This window comes from Copidosoma floridanum, unplaced genomic scaffold, assembly GCF_036245765.1.
Source record: "Copidosoma floridanum isolate Cflo_tuat_1 unplaced genomic scaffold, Cflo_Japanese_pri ptg000015l, whole genome shotgun sequence".
Lineage (NCBI taxonomy): Eukaryota > Metazoa > Arthropoda > Insecta > Hymenoptera > Encyrtidae > Copidosoma > Copidosoma floridanum.
This window is the reverse complement of record NW_028321892.1, coordinates 1,053,740-1,076,071: the sequence shown is the minus strand read 5'-3', so window position 1 is coordinate 1,076,071 and position 22,332 is coordinate 1,053,740. Positions and strand designations below refer to the sequence as shown.

Below are 22,332 nucleotides of genomic sequence, written 5' to 3'. Positions count from 1 at the left end.
TTGTATTTCCTTTATTTAATTTCTTTGTTATTTTTATATTTAATCTTTTTTTTTATTCCTTTTTTTTTTTTTTTTTTTTCCTTCATATAATTATGTGACATTGTAACATAATTAGTTAGTCGAATTCAAAATCTTAAAAACAATTGATACGGTGTGCAACTCTATCGTATATGTTTATTGTAATAATTTACTTATAAAATATATTATTTATAACAGTAATTATTAGCATTACTGTAATGCCAAAAAAAACCTCAGGTTTAATAAAAATCGGTCGGTATTTCATGCATCAAATGCATAAAATACAAATATTTAATGCGTAATAACGCGCATTATGATGTTTAATCTTTATTACCATATTCATGCTACTTAAAAAAATTTTTTTTTTTTCTTTTTTTTTTTTTTAACAGTAATACACACTTTATTATGAATTAAATGTAGTATCAGCGAATGCATATAAAAAGGAATATTATACGAACCGCACAATTAGTACAAGAAACCGATTTTCTCAGCCGGCAGCGCTCGTAACAGCATGGGTAAGGTACTGGATTGGCGTGCAGGAGGTCGAGGGTTTGAATCTCTTTAGTGGAAAATGTTTTTTTTTTTTTTTTTTTTTTTTTTTTTAAATTGTTAAAGAAAAAATTCAAAGTGAAATAAAAATTATTGTGGGAAAATAAAATTAAAATTTGTTAAAAAATTAATGGCTTGGGAGTGTGAGGGGGAATGGTGGGTAAAGGTGTGCAGAAGAGTAACACGGCATGGTTGGCAGATATACATATATAGTGGAGAGAGGGGAAGTGTGTAGTGAACAGGCGGTGAGGGGGACGTGGTAAGGGGGGAAACTTGAAAGGCAGAGAGTCCGGGTGAAACTAATTTCGTTTCCAAAAAAAAAAGAATCTGTCGGTTTTAAAATTCCAGCCCCCCGAGTAACGGGACATAAAGAACCTCGTTCTAAAAAAAAAAATACATTGCATTGGTTTTTGTATTGCAAATTATAAATATGAAATTATTTAAAACATATTAAAAACGGCTGATGGAAAATGGTGGATAGAATTATTTTTTTCTCATAATCTATTGTAAACTGTACTACGGTTCTTTGCGGATCACTGATTGCGAATCAGAGGCTAGTCTTAAGGATTCTGTATTTGTTAATATAATGAAAAACTTTTTTTCAAACATGCTGATATAGATTATGACTATTAACTGAAGAGAAAAGCATCAACAGATTCATATATTTCATTTCTGATCACAATCTACTTATGACATACGTGATAAATAATGATATTGTACCTTAGATACCAGACAAAAAGTATGAAAGTAAAAATAAAATTCATTTTCAGACTTTGTAACAATTTTTTATGACCTAAGAATAATAATAAAGACTACAAAAACATTATAACAGTTAATAATGGTATTTTCACCTCCTTGAAAAAGAATAGAACCTCAAAATAGGTATTTCTACTATAGTTCAAGAAAATCTAGTACTATCGCAGTATTTACATGATGCTTATAGTCTTGTTACCGAAAAATAGTTATGGATTAGTGCCTAAGATTAGTAAAGTTTTTAGCAAATATAATTATACAGAACTTCGAAGCTAATGTACAAATACAATATAGTGTGTCAAGAATGCGTTTGAGTTTATAATTCAGATTCAGTTACTTTCATCATCTAAACTAATGCTTATGTCTGTATCGGCCTCAAACTTGGCAGAATCTTATTTTGGGGAAAGTTCCACTGGAATATTTTAAAGATGCATGTATCGCATATTAGACTTCTAAAACAAACATGACATTCTTATATTACTATTACCTTTTTGCTAAGGAACTGTTTGCATGTAAAAAAATTTTTGCATGTTTCGTTACTGTTCTTCTGTCTTTAATCAAAATCAATGATATAAGAGCATCACTTGTGTACATCGCTCTGTGATATATATCAGTTATTCTTACTACTCTTAATATTTCCAGTTCAGAAATAATATGATTATCTGGTTTGTATTGCTCCATTGCTTCATGTAATTTATCATAACATGGATAGATGAGGTAACTATGCTCGCGTACATTGTTGCTGAACATGTTTTTAACTGTAATTGTGCTCGATATAAAAAGCCAATGCAGAATTACTTGAGTACATTTTCCTAATGCCTTTGCCCTTATTACTGCTCTCTCTTGAGAGACTTGAGACTTTTTTCTTAGATTTCTTCAGAGCTAGCTGTAAGACTTCTACATTTTTTCCAACAGCATTAGCAATATCGAGAGCCTGGTAGTGAATAAAAGCTTTAGACTTGCCACTATTGCTTATACATCTCCTTTCTAAATTAACACTAACTTTAGGTCTTTTACGGAGGCGTCCTCCTTGGCATGGTGAGCTTATTTTTATCTCACAATAACTAGATCATAAATTTTATACAGAAATGTGTTAAAACGACAGTAGTCAGGATTTGTCGTTAATACACCAGGTACGTTGCATCATTATTAAAACTATTCAATAATGCTTTTTTAACACTATCCAGATATATTGAACAACTTGTTTTGTTATTCGTCAAACAGTTATAGGCCACCGTAACTATTATGCAGTAAACCAAATTTAATGTACTATTAAGTATTTTCGTAAGGAGATTTCTTTTTCGTGTAGAAAAGCCATAAAAAATGTGATTTTTCATCGATATCGTTTTGTGGTCGAGATATTTTTTTTTCATTCAATATTTTGAGTTAAAGTTTTCATAAAAAATTGGTGAACAATTATTTGACTTCTGCATTAATCTGCCAAGCGTTTAGTCAATGTTTCTTCATTGTTAATTTAATTTACGTCAAAAATCTTCCTACTTTAGAAATATATAATATAAAAATGAATGCACATTTACACATTACGTAAACATACACACACACTCAAGTGCACGTCACATTCACCTACATACATATATGCACACACTACTGATGCGGTACGAATTTTAGATAATATCGTGTATGTATTGTATGTATGTGGTGGATTCAAAGTACCCTAAAAGTAAACAGTGAGACTTGAGCGGACACCAAGTAGCAGTACGTATATGTATATACGTACGTACGTTTAGCTGTTTTAGTAACCGTGGTGCGCTTAAAACAGTTCTGACTTAACAAACATTTTCGCTCACGCTTAATATAAGAAAATGCTTCAATAACGTTAATGTTAATGTTATTAACGTTTCAATGTTACCTTTATGACATTCATTTAATATAAAAGAAATTATTTTAAGTATCTTTTATCTAGTGTAGTTAGATAGCTCACCTTGCGCAAATAATTCAAATAACAGTTGAAATAATTATGGTTTCGAGACCGATTACAATGAATTGAATACAAAAAATCTTTATAATTCAGTTCTCATTAGTTTTAAAAAAAAATAATTGTTTGGGCCGCCATATTGGATCAGCTATTCGGCATTTCTTGAAAATAATCTTTTAATTAAACTCAGCGTTCTGAAAAACCCTTACACTGCAGTTTTTATCAACTTTAGAACAAACAAAAAAAGTTTTTAGTCCACCATTTTGGATGTCATTCAAATTTTTATTATAATAACTTTTTTATTGTACTCAGTAATCCAGAAAACCCTTAGACTGCAGTTCTTATTAAATTTGATCAAAAAAAAGTTTTTTGTGTACCATTTTAAATAGGCCATTTTAAATTTCTAAGAAATGACCTTTTTATCGTACTCCATGACCCAAGAAGTTATATTGTTTTTTAAGACAATCGGATTTGTACTTTATTTGTTAGAGCTGTATCTGTTCTTTCGCAAAATAATGTTTTTGCTCATGACAAAGTAATAATTGCATACAACAATAATATATTCTTAGTATAGGCTTTCCTTGATGGACAATAATCATGTTGATAAAACACAAAAAAAACTGAGTGAATATCTGCAGTCCGTTGTGGGATTTACGATTCTTAAATTACTAGAAGTAATCTCCCCTCTCCAGTAAGAATATTAACCCTAATTAAATATGTGAATACTTTTACGCTCCAACAATTGTTGCAGCGGAGAAAGGACTGCCTATTGTCTTTAATTGTAAATATAGTTCTACTTCTAACAGCAATTCTTTGGCAACATGGTAGTGGGTTCGAGCACTCAACTCCGAATATTTAAATCTCGTTATTCTGTGTATCTACTAACCTTGAATTTTCTGAGCAATCACAGACATATTCACACTTAATGAGCCACTATAAAACCCCACTATAAAATATGAAATAACGATAATCTCATAATATTTATAATCAAGAAGTTGACCTCGTGACCAACAATGTATATCTGTAGCTTCCCGAAAAAAAGGAATAAGTCCATTCCTAACGACTTCGAGAAAATTGCATTTTAATGTTTAATCACAAGTGTAAGATCGGGGCAAGCAAGTTGGAAATGTTGGAATTCTATACAAGGCTGATAATTAAAGTAAAATGCAAGGAATGTTTCAGTACAATAGGTTGCAAAAAAATGTTTTCATGCTATAATAGAAAGCAGCGAAATGCTTGATTTTTTATGGATTTATGCCCTTTTTCCAGGAACGAAACTTATTTCCTTATTCTGTGAACTGTGCATTCTTTTCGTTCAAATGCTAAAATTACCATCAGGCGAATGCTTTTTGTCAAAAATATTTCGTACGTTGTCGTAAAAAGCCAATCAACGCTCGAGTTGCTTCCTTTCTCTTCTTTTCTTTTTCTTTTCATCCCCCTCCGTCTTTTTTTTTTCTTGTTTTTTCTTTCGTTTGTTCACTTAATTTACCATTGACAAATAACCCATGACAGCCTTTACGAGTTCAAAGCATACATTTCCTACATATATGTAGTCATGTAAAAGTTTTACAATATATATACACTAGTGGGGCTCCCACCCCCTGCGCGCTCCACGTGCCAACCCCCCCTTTTCTTGTGTTATGAGTGTAATTTTTTTAAAACAAGGTTTAAATTAATATTTTTTAAAGCCTTAAAAAATGATAAAATTAATTGTAAGTATGAAAATAATATGTTGGAGTATATTTTACAGAATTCGGAAGACTATGGCATTTTTCGAAAATACTCGGGAATAAATTTTTTTCGCTGGGGAATGATTACTGGTCTGCTTTTAAGGAAATATGAAGAACAAGCTGCTAATTTCAAATAAAAGTGGTGAAGTTTGTATAGATAGAGAGATGTGCCCTTGACTTTTTGTTAGTGAGCTTTATTTTTTTTTCTAGTGGCTCTCTTTTTTAAATGAGCTGTCTATCCTGTATGAGTCAACAGATATTTCTAAGCTCTTATAACTATATATGCCTCCTGCGCGCTCTGCGCACCAACCCCTGTAATTGCAAATTAGATTTAAGAAGTATGGAAAAAAACTCAAATTATATTAATTGTTAATTAAAATTTATATATGTAGAAATTGTATATTGATCATAATTAATTACATGATTTTTTAACAATCACTTTTTATTTTCCCTGACTAATAACAGCTATTTCTATGCGATTAGTAGTACACAATTTTCAAAACGACATAATTTTTAGAGAAGCATGTAACGGTAAGCTGCCTTTCCAACTACAAAAATTTTTCGCATGGTTTATTATGTCTGAAAAATTTTTTTGGTAATATCATTTGAAACAAATACAAAAAATTTTTCATTGAAGATTGTTAAGATGATCAAAATAAAGCTCTTTTACAATCAAATGGAATTTTTAATTCTGAACATATGTCTTGTAAGGATTTCAGTTTACCAGAACCAACAGAAACGATATTAAAAAATATCGATACTGAGAATGATGATAGAATATTTTGTTAACATAAATTCCATGAAATGTTTTCAGAACTCAGTCATGATCAACGTCGAATTTTTCAAGAAATAATAAAACTTAAAAAAAAAATTTTTTTTATGGATGGTCCTGGTGCATCTGAAAAAACTTTTCTATACAAAACATCAATTAATATTTTATATTAATTGAAAAAAAATTCTTACAATGGCTTGGACAGGTATTGCTTCTATTCACTCCCAAAGAAAGTAACCATGTACAGAACTTTTAGACTTTCTTCAGACAGAAAGTGCATTTTTCAAGTTCAAGCCAGATAAACAAAAATTACGTAATGTAGAAGTAATTATTTGGGATTAAGCTTCTATGATACAAAAAAAAGCGTTCGAAATCGTTAATAGGACTTTAAAAGATTAATGTCGTAGTTATAAACCTTTTGAGAATAATATAACAATTTTAGGTGGAGACTTTCGTCCAATTCTCCTAGTAGAAAAAAACGGAAGCAAAATTACTATTATTCAAGAAATTATAAAATTTTTCAATTATTGGCCTTCATTTAATATTTTTTATTTAAAAAATAATGTACGTTTAATTAATAAGAAATTTTCTTCATTGCTACTGGACATAGGAGAAGGCAAAATTAAAACTTTTTACAATTTTTCAGACATGGAAAACAAATGATGTATGTTCTAAAATTTTTAATAATGATGATGATTTTTTTATAAGTAAAGCTATATTACCATATAACAATAAATACACTCATTTTTTAAACAAAAAAATTTTAAATAATATTGTAGGAACATTAGTAACGTACTATAGTATTGATAAAGCAACTCACAAAGGAGTAGATAAAACACACGATAACGTTTATATTAATTTCTTCACAGAATATTTTAATAGTATTGAAGAAGGTGTTCCTTCACATAAATTGAATTAAAAATTTCACGCTTTTTTTATGTTGATACGAAACTTAAACATACCTGAAGGACTTTGCAATGGTACAAGATTACGAATTACAAAATTATTTAAATACAACATTAAAGCTGAAATAATCATAGGTGAAAAAAAGGAACTAAAGTCTTTATTTAAAAAATAACCCTACAAACAAACAATTCTTCTTTGCTACCATTTATATTGTACAGAAAACAATTTTTATTTACCTTAGCTTTTTCTATGACTATCAATAAAGTTTTCATTCAAATTGAATTAGAAAACAACTTTGAAATTAAAAATATTGTTTGGAATGAAATTTTAGAGTGACAAAAAAACTATTCTATAGTTAATTACTATTTTTAAACTGTCTTGAAAATTTTATCTTTCATCAAAAAAGCAAATTTCAGTACCGTCTAGTACCCAGATTTATTTAATCATAAACAATTATTTTTTTGTAATATGTTTTTAGATACACAATCATGAATGCAAAATTTTATCAGTGTGACAAATGTAACTTAAAATTTTTAAATCAAGAGTGTCTATCATCGCAATAAAGAATTCACAAAAAAAAAAGTCGTATGTGATCTGTGTAGCATTATAACATTAGACAAGAAAAACTATTTGCGTCACTCAAGGGAATGCCAAAACATTAAAAAAAATTTAAAGTGTATTAAATGCGAAAAAAGTTTCAAAAGAAATCATCACTTACAGAGACATTTATAAAGTCATGAAAAAAACGTTCAAAAAAATATTTGTTAACATTGTGGAAAAGGTTATGTGAGAGCAGAGCATTTAAAAAGACATTTTTAAGTATGTAATCAAAACAATTATCGTAAGTAAGATAAACGTGACAAAATTTCTTGTTATGGTCGAATGAGATTTTATGTAAAAATAAGACCACTTGTAACAGTTAATATATGAGGCTTTGCGAATATATTTACATTTCATATAGGGAAGCTGGGGAGAATTATGAGGGGAGTGGGGGGGAGATTGGGGGGAGCCACCAAAAAAGGAGGATTACTCGAAAAATGCAAGAAAATGAAAGAATAACTACCTTTTTTGGGGGTGAGCTGGAGGGAAGTAGTGGGGAGGTGGGGGCGGGGGGGATCAAAACCTCGCTCTAACTCTTACGACTATATAATATAGGAAGATAAGAGCGCGAGGTGTCTCGGTTGGCTAGGTCATGGATTGGGATGCGGGAGACCGTGGTTCGATTCCCGGTCAGTGTGACTTTTTCTGGCAAGTACCTCTGTGTATTTTCACAAGTGCTTTCACACCACGCAATGCTCCTCGAGGAGAGTTGAGGCGACCTTTTTGCAGCAAAATTGCCTAATTTCCCCCTACCCCCCTCCCAGTAATGTGAGGCCTCCTATCCCTCTTCCCTTTCTCCTCCCAAGTGCTAAGTGCCCTGTGTAGTGCTCTTTATAGGAGCCGGACTTAAAGCACTATAATATAAAAAAAAAAAAAAATATAGAAAGATTTATATACATACATATACATACTAATGGGGCTTTGCCACCCTGTGCGCTCTGCGTGCCAACCTCCTACTTTTCTCACCTAAAAGGAAAATCTTTGTAATTCATCTGTTAGTAGGAAAAGGTTGCTGCCCAGAACTTCGTGAGGAAAAAGAGTTTTTGATCTACATCATTAAGCATTAGTTATATGTTAATCAGTAAATTTCCACACCACCCAAAAAGTACTATTGTGGTATGTTGAGGGTTTTCTTTAGAACTCTTCGTTATGTTAAGAGAAAAAAGGTAAACATAATTTCTTCAACGCTAAAATTCTAAACAACAAGAAGTTTTAATCACTTTAATAACATATAAAATATTTAAATTTCATATAACATATACTTTAGACTATTTTTGTTACTATTATGCATTTTATCAATATATTTTATTAATTAATATAAGTGGTTTGAAAAAATTTTTTATTTTTAAATTCAAAGACAAATACGGATATAATTTTTTCACAGTGTTTAACACTGTAAATTGAAAAAATTGTTTATTGTTTGTACTTTGTACTATTAAAATTCAATTTAAAATCAAACGTTATATTTTTAAAATTTTTTCAAACAAACAGTATAAAAGTTAGCGTAAAAGGGGATGGAAATTGTTTATTCAAAACTTTTCCCTATTTTCTGTAAAGTGACAAAGATTTCCACATGAACGCTTGTTCCTAAGTAATTAATAATGTTTTAAATAAATGGCAAAATAATTATAAATTTGTAGTAGGAAACGATTATTATTAAAATATAAAAAGAAGTAATAAATAAATTAACATAATGTGGGACAAAAAATAGGACTTATGGTACAAATGTTGAAATTAATAGCTTCTCAGATTTACCACATGTTCATGTTATAGTTTATTTCTCGAACAATGATGTTTAAACGTATATAAATTCAAATAGTACTTTTAAACTAAAAATTAATGTAAAAGAAAAAATGTAATAAAAAATATTGCAATTGGTCAATTAAACATTGCATCTCCAACAGGTCATGAAAGATTTTTTTTTATACTTGTATTAAATAAGGTAACTGGTTTGACATTGTTCAAAGACATTAGAATATATAAAGAAATAAATCATAAAACTTTTAAAGATACTGCAATTGCAATGGATTTAATAGACAATGATAAAAAAATCGATGATATTTCTGAAGAAGCAGTTGCTGTTACGTTTCCATATCAATTAAGACAATTTTTTGCTTGGTTTCTAATTTCATAAATCGTTCAAGGTAATAAAATATAGAATAGATACAAAGAATTTTTTCGAAGGGTTTGCCTAATGATAAAGATAATTTAGCTCTTTTACATAATAATTAAATTTTAGAATTAGAAAATAGATAACGTGATGCTGTTATTTACCTACACCAAAAAAAATAAAGAGTAAAAAAAAATATAGACAATGAAATACGTTTCTGGAAAAAAAATTTTTAACTCTATGTATAAAAGTTTTAATAATGACCAGAAAAATATATTTCATATTACATGCGAACAAAAAATGATGTTCTTCTTATGGATGGTCCTCAAGGGTCAGAAAAAACTTATTTATATGAAACGTTTATTAATTTTTTTTATTTTTCAGAAAAACACAATTATGTCAATGGCATGGACTGGCATAGCATCAATTTTGTTTTTAAAAGAGATCACCAGTCATAGAACTTTGAGACTTCCTTTAGATGTTGATAATATAGAGAGTGCATTTTTAGAATTCGAATCAGATAAACAAAAATTATGGGAAGTTAATTTAATTATTTGGGATGAGGCTTTAATGATTCTAAAAAGAGCATTAAAAATAGTAGACAGAACGTTAAGAGCTTTATGTAATACTGAAAAATAATTTGGAAGTAAATTAATTATTTAAGGAGTTGATTTTCGTCAGATTCTCCCAGTGATAAGAAACAGTCATAAAAAAATTATACTAAAACAAACTATTGAATCTTTATTTTTATGGAACTCATTTTAAATTTTAAAATAAAAAATTAATACTCGTTCTAACGATAAAGAATTTTTAAAATTATTATTAAGAATTTGAAAACGGGTGATAAAAACTTTGAATATTCTTAAAAGTTGGATCTCAAATAATAAATGTTGTGAAATATTTTTTAGTATTGACAATTGTTCGATAAATAGTGTTTAAGACTTACATGGCATAACAAGAACACCTCTTATTTGAATAATAAAATCCTTAAAAAATTAACTGGAGAAATTATAACTTACTATAGTATTGATAACCAAACTTATAAAGGAGTTGATTAATCAGATGATAATATTTATTTAATATTTCTGGTAAAAATGTTGAGCAACATTCGTAAAGGATTACGACCTCATTAACTAAATCTCAAAATTGGTACAATAGTGATGTTACTGAGAATTTTAAGTACATCAGAAGGACTTTGTAATGGAACACGTTAACGAATCACAAAACTGTTACAGTATAGTATGCAAGGAGAAATAATAACTGGAGAAAAAATTTGAAATAGAATCTTAATTCCAAGAATAACTTAAGACACAGGAAACTCCTCAACATAACCGTTTATTTTATATCGTAAGCAATTCCCTATCGTCGTGGCATTTGCATATGGCAATAAACAAATCCCAAGGTCAAAATTTTTAAAATGTAGGTTTGTATTTTAAAAAACTCTTATTTCCTTATAGTCAGGTATATGTGTCTTTATCAAGATACAAAGATAAAAATAATTTATTTATTTAAGTAAAAATGCAAAAAAGTACAGAAATAGAAAATGTTTGTTTGGAAAGAGATTTTTACACAATTTGTTGACTTCACTTGATGATTTTCATAGATAAATCGGCAATATTTATGGCAATAAATTAAAAGTTACTAATAAATGTTCCATCATTTAACAAGTATACATGATATGATGTATAAAAAATGTTGTGGGGGGAGCTGTAGGGGGTCTCTGGGGAGGCTCTAAGGGCTGTGGGGTGTCTAAGAATAAAGTTAGAAAATGTCAAATTAGCTATAAAAACGGTCGAATTTTATCTCATTTTTGGGGCTGAGGGGGGGGGTCCATGTGTGGGGTCTGTGGGGGGGGGGGGCTGTGGACTGGATTTGTAGAATGTCCCACACAAATAACTGTATAGTATGTAGAGCTTGCGGTGGCTAAGTCAGCTACGTCGTGGATTGACACACGGGAGACCGTGGTTCGATTCCCAGCCAGTGCGACTTTTCGGGCAAGTACCTCTGTAATTTTTCACATGTGCTTTTTCACCACGCAATGCTCCTCGAGAAAGGTTTAAGTGACCTTCTCGCAGCAAAATTACCGAACTTTTTCCTATATTTCTTATGTAATGAAAGGCCTTCCATCCCTTTTCTTGTCCCTTTCCCAAGTGCTAAGTGCCCTCAGTAGTGCTTTTATAAAAGGAGCCGGACGTAAAGTACTGTTATATAAAAAAAAGAAAACTGTATAGTATAGGCATATATATATATATATATATATATATATATATATATACTTATCAATGGTGACTTATACTGACATTATTATGTAAAAACAGGTTATTATGAGGACAAAATCGTTTTTTTACGGACTGTCCTCCTGTATAAGTGGGGCTTTGCCCCCCTCTGCGTTTCATACGTCAACTTTCAAGAAATATCTAAAACTTAAGAATTCAATCATCTACTATAATTAAAATATAATACACATAATTAATTGTAACTCAGTTTGTTTTCTCTTCTTAATGCTGTTTCCAATATTTTAATCACTAAAAATATACGTACAACATAAAGTTTTATATCATAATGTTTTAGTATATGATAAATACAACTTATACTTAGAATTATCGTATTCAAAGATCGAAATTTCAATATAAAGGCTTTTTTGTAAGAAAAATGTACAAATGTGTATCATCGTATGGATTAAAATATCAGGTAATTAGTACTTTCTATTATTATAACATAGCAGCGTTGTGATATTCGGCCTCAATATTTTTTGATCTCACTGTCTTGTAACATATGGTAGTATAAGTGACTTTACGGGCCTAGTTATAAAGATAATTTAGCTCTTTTACATAATTATTAAATTTAAGAATTAAAAAATTAATCACGTGATGCTGTTATTGACCTACACCAAAAAGAATGAAGAGTGCAACAGAAGATGTAGATGATAAAATACGTTTCAGTAAAAAAATGCTTTACTCGAGGCATAAAAGTTTGAATAGTTACCAGAAAAATATTATTTTCGAACAAAAAAATATTATTTTCTTTATAGATGGTCCTAAAGGGTCAGAAAAAACTTATTTATATAAAACGTTAATTTATTTTTTTATTTCTCAGAATAACAAAATCATGTCAATGGCATGGACTGGCATAGCATTAATTTTGCTTTTAAAGGGGATAACCAGTCATAGAATTTTTTAACTTCTTTAAGATCTTAGTAATATAAAAAGTGCATTTTTAGAATTTAAATCACATAAAAAAAATTAAGAGAAGTTGACTTAATCCAATTGGGATGAGGCTTGAATGATTCCAAAAAGAGCATTGGAAATAGTAGACAGAACATTACAAGATTTATGTTATATTAAAAAATATTTTGGAAGTACATTAATTATTCAAGAAAATGATTTCTGTCAGATTTTCCCTGTGATAAAAAACGGTAATAGAAAAATTATTCTTAAACAAACTATGAAATCTTCATTTTTATGGAACTCATTCCAAATTTTAAAATTAGAAATGGATGATCGTTTTGATTATGAAAAATTTTCAAAATTATTAGTAAAAATTTGTGGAGGAATAATAAAAGCCCTAACTATTTCTTAAAATTGGATCTCAAATGATGAATGTTTTCAAATATTTCCTAATGTTTACATTTAATTGACGAATAGTAATATACTAACTTTGCATAACAAGAGCACCTTTTATTTGAATAATAAAATTCTAAAAAAATTACCTAGAGAAATGAAAACCTACTATAGTATAGATAAAGCAACTTTTAAAGGGGTTGATAAGCCAGACGATAATATTTATTTAAATTTTACGGTGAAATGTCGAACAATATTCGTAAAGGACTACCACCTCATAAACTAAATCTTAAAATTGGTACAATAGTGATGTTTCTGAGAAATTTTAGTATATTAGATAGACTTTGTAATGGAACACGCTCACGAATCACAAAATAATGACAGTAAAGTATAGAAAAAAAAATAATAACTGGAGAAAACATGGAAAATAGAGTTTTCATTCCACGAATAATTTGAGACAAAGGAGACTCCTTAACATAACTGTTTATTTTGTATTGTAAACAATTTTCAATCGTTGTGGCATTTGCTATGACAATAAACAAATCTCAATGTCAAAGTTTCGGTTATGTAGGTTTGAATTTAAAAAAACCCTTATTTTCTCATGGTCAATTATATTTGGTTCTATCTAGATGCAAAGATAAAAATAATTTATTTATTCAAATAGAAAGGGAAAAAAATACAGTTTTAGAAAATTTAGCTTGGAAAGAGATTTTCACATAATTTATTGACTTTTCTTAATGATTTTTATAGATAAATCGGCAATATTTAATAATAAATTGAAAGTCACTTATGAATGTTTCATCATTTAACAAGTATACATGACATGATGTATAAAAAATGGTGTAGGGGGGCTGTGCGGGGTCTGTGGAGGGACAGGCAGAATTATGGGGGAGGCAGCAGGGGGAGGGAATTGTGGAGGGGCTATGGGTGGTCTGAGGAAAAAGTTAGAAAATGTCAAATTAGTGATGAAAACTGTCGAATTTCAGCTTATTTCTCGGGGATCCATGTGGGGGGTCTGTAGGGGGGACTGTGGAGGGTCTGTGGGAGGGCTGTGGGGGGATAGGTGGAATGCCCCACACAAATAACTATATTATATAGGGAGGTATGTATATAATGTAATTAGTGAAACCAGTGATGCTTACAACCAAGAGTTCTCGCTCACGCACACAACGACTTTACTATCTTCACGTCAGGCAGGCACTGCAAGGCAGTCGAGGAAGAGCTTTTCCTTCCGTACCTTCAACATAAGCCCCACGCACTTTCACAGTTTTAATACAACCTAATGCTTCTACAAACCATAGCGTCATAGTCGAGTTGACTAACTCTTTTGCTCATGCGTTGAATCTCAAAAACTCAGGTTCAAGACACGCTGCCGCGCAAATTTTTTTTTTATTTCTTGTTACTATTTACACTTAATATTCTTAAACTTATGCTTGAGTTTAATGCTGCAAATTAATATAAAATTACTGATAACGGTTTTTATAATTGTTTTTGTATTAAATAAAAATTACTTATGCAAAATATTTTGTTTAGAAATAAAGAGTAATAATCAAGTAAAGAATAATACAGCTTCCACATCACCTTGCGGTAAATATTTTGGTGCGTTTGTTTTAGTAGCAAATAATATTATTAGTATAATTACTAGGGAGTTCAAGAGGAATTTACATTTATATAGAGTACAAATTAACATCAGCGACGTGTATAGATCGGGCGCTCATTCGAGACTAATCACTCGAGCGCGACTGTATACAATAGTTAGTGTGCGCTCTCTCTCTTTCTCAACACACACATACGCGCACAAAATAAGATCGTGTTTTGTACACCATATGAAATGTAAATTCCAACATTCCCCCTCAAAACAGGATCGCAATTATAAATTTTACTCTTTAAAACGCCGCTTATTACAATATAAAAAAAAATTACTTCTTACAATCACACATAAATGAAACGCACCTATGATGGTCCAATCTTGCTAGACCCTTTGTTAATACATCGGAAATAAGCTTTTTCGAAGGCTTATGAAAAAGTTTGATAGTTCCATCTCTTATTTTCTCTCGTACAAAATGATGTTTAATATCTATATGCTTTGATCTACCGTGGAAAACGTGATTTTTTGCTAATTCCATCGCACTTATATTATCGTTATAAATTGGGATAAAGACTTGCTTATCGAGCTTCACGATATCCAAAAATCTTTTCAGATAAATTGCCTCTTTCGTGGCTTCCACGAGTGACATTCATTCGGCTTCCATGGTAGATAATGCAACTGTACGCTGCTTTCGCGACTCCCAACTAATCGGTCCGTTATTTAACGTAAAGATACAACCTGTATATGACCTTCGATCGTCTCTATCGTTGGCCCAATCAGCGTCCGCGAAGCCATTTAAAATACCATCGGCTTCCTCAAAACAAATGCCCAAGTTTATCATATTTTTTAAATAACGCAAGACTCGCTTCGCAGCCGTGGCATGTTCTTGTGCATAGCACGTATTATATTGACTCAAAGCGCTCGCCGCGTAGGCTATGTCCGGTCACGTTGTGGTTGCTAAATACATGATCGAGCCTATAAGCTCTCAATACGGAAAATTCTTGACGTTGTCGTCAGAAATACATGGTTTCGTTAATTCTTGTGTCGAATTTAATGGAGTATTAGAAACATTCGCATTCTCCATACCAAATCGCTCTAAAATTCTTTTAGTATAACCGCTCGGATTCATGATGATTTTACCCTTTTCACGTTTAAATTGTATGTCTAGGCAATGATTTACTCCGCCGGAGTCCGCCATTTCGAACTTTATCATTAAGTTACGCTTCACATCATTTAGCATTTTTACGCCTTTGCATGCAATTACAATATCATCGACATACACTAGGAGCAGACAGAAGTCTTCCCCCTTCCGAAGTATATACAAGCAAGGATCCACGTGCGTAGGAGAAAACCCCGGATTGCGTAACTCTTTGTCTAAACGTAAATTCCATTGTCTACCCACCTGTTTAAGGCGGTAGAGCGCATTTTTTATTTTACAAAATTTTTTACCGCGGGAAATCTGTTTGAGCAATTTCTGAGCCTTCTCCGCGCACTCATGCGGTCCGTTCAACGCTATTTTGCGTAATGACATCGCTAAGCATTCTAGCAATTCCATATATATTTCTTTGTCAATATCACCGTTTAAATACGCGCTTGACACATCGAGCTGATGAACCTGTAAATCAAATACGACAGCCAGAGCCATGATCATTCTAAGTGAGCTAAGTCTCGCCACCGGCGCATATATTTCATCGAAGTCTTGTCTGGGTTGTTGTGTAAAGCCGTGCGCTACTAAACGAGCTTTCCGACGCTCAACGCTGCCGTCCGCATTTAGCTTATCACACAGGACCATACGACACCCTACAATTTTGCGATCTGTTGGTCGCTCGACTAGCTCCCATACGTCGTTTTTTAACATGGCTATGATCTCTTTTACTATTGCTGTAAGCCATTCCTCTCGATCAGGACCGGAAAGTGCTTCTTTGACGGAAATTTCAGTTAAGCAACAGTGCTCCGAGGATGTCGAAGAATCTACTAAATTCGACTCAAATACATCATCGTCGCCCTCTTTGAAATTCTCGGAAAGCCTATCAGGAGTACGCACTGTGCTTCGTACTTTTCTTGGTCTACCAGGTCTTCCGGTACGAACTATACGCGGTCTGCCCGGTCCGTACTTCTCTTTTGCTACTGATTTATTACGATCGGATGAGGAGTTCGCGGAGTCTATTATTTGCTCATTTGAATTTTCGTTTTCACGCGCATCTTCATAATCTCCATCGTCATCACTCTCGCATTCACGCTCGGGGCTTATTATTAATGGTTCGCTATCGACGATAATAACTTTTCGCGTGTCTTGCAATTCATCGACGACCCGCATGTCGCGCGAAATATCTATTCGTTCCTCATCGGTTATCCATATTCTGTATGCTTTCGATACATCCGAGTATCCGAGTAATATTTCTTCTTTGCCACGTGGCTGAAATTAAAATTTTTTTGGATTTCTGTCAAGCGTTATCACTTTAGAACCAAAAACTTTAAAATATAAAACATTTGGTGCTTTGTCATGCCACCGATAGTAAGCATTTTCACCATCGAGCAATCGAGATGGACATCGATTTAAAATATAATTTGCGGTGTTAATTGTCTCGGCCCAAAACTTTCTCGGAAGCCCGGCCTGTAATAGTAGACACTGCGCCATCTCCACTAATGTACGATTTTTGCGCTCAGCGATTCCGTTTTGTTGCGGTGTATGTGTTACCGTAAGTCGCTGGCTTATACCACACGAATCTAAGAAAGTATCGAACTCTTTGCTTACAAGCTCTTTTCCATTGTCCACTTGTAGATATTTTATTTTCGCGCCCGTCTTATTCTCTACGGAACTTTTATATTGCTTAAAAACCACGAATACATCACTTTTATTCCACAGAAAATAAACAATCGCTCATCGTTACCAAAACACATACCTTGAACGCTTTTATCACAATTTATTTTTCGTAAACTTTCTTCGTGTACATGGCCTAATTTTTTATTCCACAGCTCAATGTTTTGAATTGATACTAAATTCACAACCAGTGTCAACGTCTTTACATAATACAAATTATTTTCGCGCTTCGCGGTAAGGACAACCGTACCATCCGATTTGCATACAACGGCCTCGTCGGGCCCAAAAATTACATTAAAACCCTTATCCGTAATTTTTGCAACCGATAGCAAGTTCGCTCGTAACTCCAGTACATAAAAAACGTTGCCTAATTCAAAATCTCTATCACCATTCGGTGTTTTTGTGGACACGCACACATTACCTTTACCTCATATTGATGCTAATGCGCTGCTGGCAAGGTTGAGATGTTCTCCTGGGGTAGGCTTCATATCGGCGAACGCCATCTCGTCGTGGCTCATATGTGACGTGCAACTGCTGTTGAGGCACCACGTCGAATCTCTCGTTCTCTTTTTCGCCGTATCTGCTAGTAGAGCTATCGCGATGTTGCCTTGTTCACCACCCTCCTTGTTGATTTTGTTCGTCGTTGAATCCTTGACTTGGAATTTTTGAGCACTTCCTGGCTTCTTTGAACGATATTCATTTGCTTTGTGTCCGAGTTTTTTACACTTAAAACATCGTATGACTTGAGATGAGTTTTGAGTGTTTGCTCGTTCGCCATTTGAATCACTTCGCTGCTGTGCCCCGTTGCTTCTTTGTTTACAAAATTTTCGCGCGTATAACGCGTTGTCGCCGCGCTCGGTGCTGTTGCCATTTGACCTTGCTTCACTCTCTTCTAATATTTTGATTTTCAAATTTTCGGCCATTGGATGGTTATCGCGTGATTCGATTGCTACTCGAAAATTCTCGAAGGAGTTAGGCAAGCTGTACAGCAGCAGCACTGCAAGTAGATCGTTGTTGACACTCACGTCCATGGTCTCCAACCTGTCGATGGCGTCGAAGAACGAATCGTTGTGAGTCTTGACGTCATCGCCTTCCGCCATTTTTCGCAGTGCCAATTGCTTTAAAAGCGTAGCTTTTCGCACTGGTCCTTTCGATTGATAGATGCTCTCAAGCTTCATCCATACCGCATATGATGTCTTGCAGGATTTTGTTTGTTTCAGCTCTGAAGGGTCAATCGCTAATATTAGCTTGGATTGCGCTTTAGCATCTGCTGCGTCCCATGCGTCTGCTTCAGTTCGATCATCCTGACTACATGTACTCGTAATGATTTTTCTCTTCTTTGATCCATTGACGTATTCCCAGCAATCGCCTTTGATTAGCAGAGCCTCTACCTGAATTCTCCAAGTGTCGTAGTTATCCTTATGGAGAGGCTTAATCTTGTTAAGATTGCTGAAGGCCATTTTAAATATTGACGCACTTCGCTCCAAACGTTAAACATGCAAATCGCGCCGTAGAGCTTTTCAAAGTCTTTTCGATCACCAACTATTCTCTCACGCACTAGACGCCACCCTGGGCCCATAACCTGTTGTTTCTAATAATAGATGAGGTGCAGGGATGTGCATAGAGTACAGGTGTCTACAATGAAATGCATTTAGTGCAAATAAAACAAACTTTTATTTATTACGTGTATATATAAAGTAAAAACTAACATCAGCGACGTGTATAGATCGGGCGCGCATTCGAGACTAATCATACGAGCGCAACTGTATACAATAGTTAGTGCGTGCTCTCTCTCTTTCTCAACACACAAATACGCGCACAAAATAAGATCGTGTTTTGTACGCCATATGAAATGTAAATTTCAACAACTACTTTACATAAAATTAGTATTTTAAAGAAATGTTTATGATTTGATGACTACTCTAGCTTTTAGTTTTTTTTCTCAATTAATTTACCACGTAGGCCTATTTCACTCGTTATTATGCTTGTATCATTTAAGAGAGGAGTGAATTAATGGTTACAAAAGACGTTGAACGCAATTAATGAAATACTAATGTATGTTGCAGAATCTTAGTATCAATAAGCTTAGTTAGAGTGTACAATAAAATTGTTCTTACGGTATTGATTAAGGCGTTTACAATCTAGTAATTAGTTATTTAAGCAGAACGTTCTAATATGATTAGTAAATAAGCACGTTTGTAATAGCGCATTGACAAACAAAACACTCATTATTACATGCACACAAAGCAAACGAAGAAAGCAAAAAGTTAAAATCAGATGGATCATAAGATACGCATTGGATATAATTTTTTATTGTTTTTAAAGAAATTAGGAAATTTCTAAAAATAAACAATTTCTTGAAGAAAAAAAAAGAAAACATCGTTAGTATAAGAATAATGTACGTTCCTTTGGTATCATACAAAACTAATTTCATTATTTCTGAAAAAAAAGGATTTTACACACATAGAGCAGATTTTCTTATTTAATACATATGCAATAATAAAAACCGTAAATAATCATTTAATATCAGTTTTTAGCATTAAAATAAAGCAACAAAAATTTTGAGTATAAGTTATAACAAAAAAAAAAAGAAGAGTTGCTTGGCAGCGTGTCTTGAACCTGAGTTTTCAGATTTAACGCGTGGGCAAAAAAGTCAACTCAACTATGACAGCTACGATCCGTAGAAGCATTAGAGTGTATATAAGCTGTGAAAATTGGTGGGGCTTATATTAAAGGGGGAGCTCTCCCTCCACTGCCTGGCAGTGCCTACCTGACATGAAGAGAGTAAAGTCGTTGTGCGCTTGCGCAAGAACTCTTGGTTGTTAGCATCACTGAGTGGAACAGTTCAAAACAAGACAACTAAAATAAAAATAAATTACTTTGCTCTGATGTAATGTTTATCCTTATTTGGGTAGATATTTAATTTATTTAATACAAATGATTCATTGTCCTTTGTGTTAGTATAAAAGTTATTTTTCTTGACAGTTTTGGTCTTATTTTGTCAAATTTTAAAACTGCATAAGAGTCTTACGTGAAAACCAGTCTTTTATACGTTTATCAAGCTTATCATTGTATAATTTTCGAAAAACTGTTGGTTTCCTGATTTATAATTGTCTTCCACGATTCTCAATAATTCGTTTAATACTTATAAGATAATAAAAATTAATTAAACACGATGTGAGCTCATTATTATTTTTTGTTTTTTTCAAGGTGATGACAAAAGCTCCGTTAGACTGTATGTGTCGGCCTTGTACTAAAATCGAAGAATATATTGTTATACCCCAAGAAGCTCTGGCACTTGATGGAAATGGACCACTTGTTGGAAAAATACGTGTCAAACATGCTAAAAAAGTTTAAAATATTGTGCAACGAACACATTTTGGTTGTCTCTAATCGTTTTGTTGCTTACTATCAATTTAAAAGTTATTTTGGGCTTACAAAAAATTGTGTCATTATTACAAATAGTTTTGATATGTTTATTATAACCTACACAGAAAAAAATGTGTAAAAACATGTATTCTTAAGCATTTGTGTAATAAGAACTGAACCAAAATATTTGTCATAAGTTTCTTAAGCTTTTACAACTTGAACATAAACAGTTATAACTTTGACATAAAAAATGACGACCACTCTCTTATGCAAATTTATGCTCTTACGTTAGTAACTAGAGTAATCAGAAATGATATTTGTGTCATAAATTTAGTAAACACACACAATAACTGTTTATATTTTGTGGCACCACTTGCACTGAAAGTTTCTTCCCAATAAATGTTACTTATTTTCTGATGTAAGCATTGTTGTTGCAGGAAAACAAAAATATCGCTTTTCTTTGCGTTAAATATAAACATAACAATTAACACCTTTAGAAGAATATGCTCCTGGCCATTTTTTTCAAAAAAAGTTGATAGTGCTCTTCTCATTAGTAATTGATTATTATCGCTAACAATTTAGCATTATTAATATTAATTATAATTAAACTGTATACATGTTTTAAGTGTAGACCTTAGACTCTACACGTTGTCATTTGTACTTCTTTTAAATTTGAAAACAATTTTCGAGTTACTGTTTTCGTAAGGTGCACCCAGAACACAAAAGCTTTAAAGTGAATGCATTTAAAGATATGTCATTAGTCACACTTATTTTTAAACAATCTTCTTCTGTAAGCGCATTGCATCAAAAAGTATTAAGTTTACTGTAGGATGTTATAGTCTTAACTTATCAAAACAATAATATCTCATATAACTTTTAATACTTTCTAACTTTATAATTTATAACATTGGAATACTATTGAGTCTTATGTGTCACTTTGGCTTACGTTGAAAAGAAGACCTTTAGATATGGCATTCTTTTGAATATAATAAAAACAATTGTAAGTTTCTAACTATAAAGAGTTTAGAACTGATAAAATCAGAATTGGCATTTTGAGCTTAAAAGTGCTATTCTATTTTTGTTGACAATGCATGAAGATATTTTAGCCTACAAAAACTGTAATACCATCGTATACTACGAGATAATATATTTTACTTATCTGTCCTAGTATATTAATAGTAGTTTGTCCAGAAGAAGTTGTTACTAATACTGTGAAATTTTTGATGCGAAGGAAAGATTTCGTCAGTTCAATACTATAGTGACATCTAAGGTACGTAAAGAAGAATCACCTTCAAAAGCACTTTCCGTTTAATATGTTCCCATTAATATCCAAAGAAATGCGTGAAAAAATGAGTTGTATGAAAGTTAATTTACTTTATCTACATAACTATCCAAATTGTATATTAAATAAAAATATACTATATACCCGTATGTTGGCACACTGGCTTACAACTAATGAGAAAATAGTGAAATTATAAAAGTGCAATTAGTCTCTGCTCCAGTTTTTTAGCGAAACTATTTACTACAATGTTTTGGCCACTTTAATTTATTTATTTAATATACAGGAGTGCTCTGCTTTCCATCTACACGATAATCTCCGAAGCTTGTTCTGTAACAATG

The 22,332-nt window shown here is 32.1% G+C and overlaps 1 protein-coding gene across 1 annotated transcript in view; it reads left to right on the top strand.

The window, feature by feature from the left end:
- The window catches only part of Burs (Cuticle-tanning hormone bursicon), a 448,811-nt gene extending 428,111 nt beyond the window's left edge, over nucleotides 1–20,700 (top strand). Inside the window, exon 4 of the mRNA XM_089592263.1 lies at nucleotides 20,554–20,700. Within this exon, the coding sequence (XP_089448389.1) occupies nucleotides 20,554–20,700 (147 nt within the window). The remainder of the gene's footprint in view (nucleotides 1–20,553) is intronic.
- The last annotated feature ends 1,632 nt before the right edge of the window (nucleotides 20,701–22,332 follow it).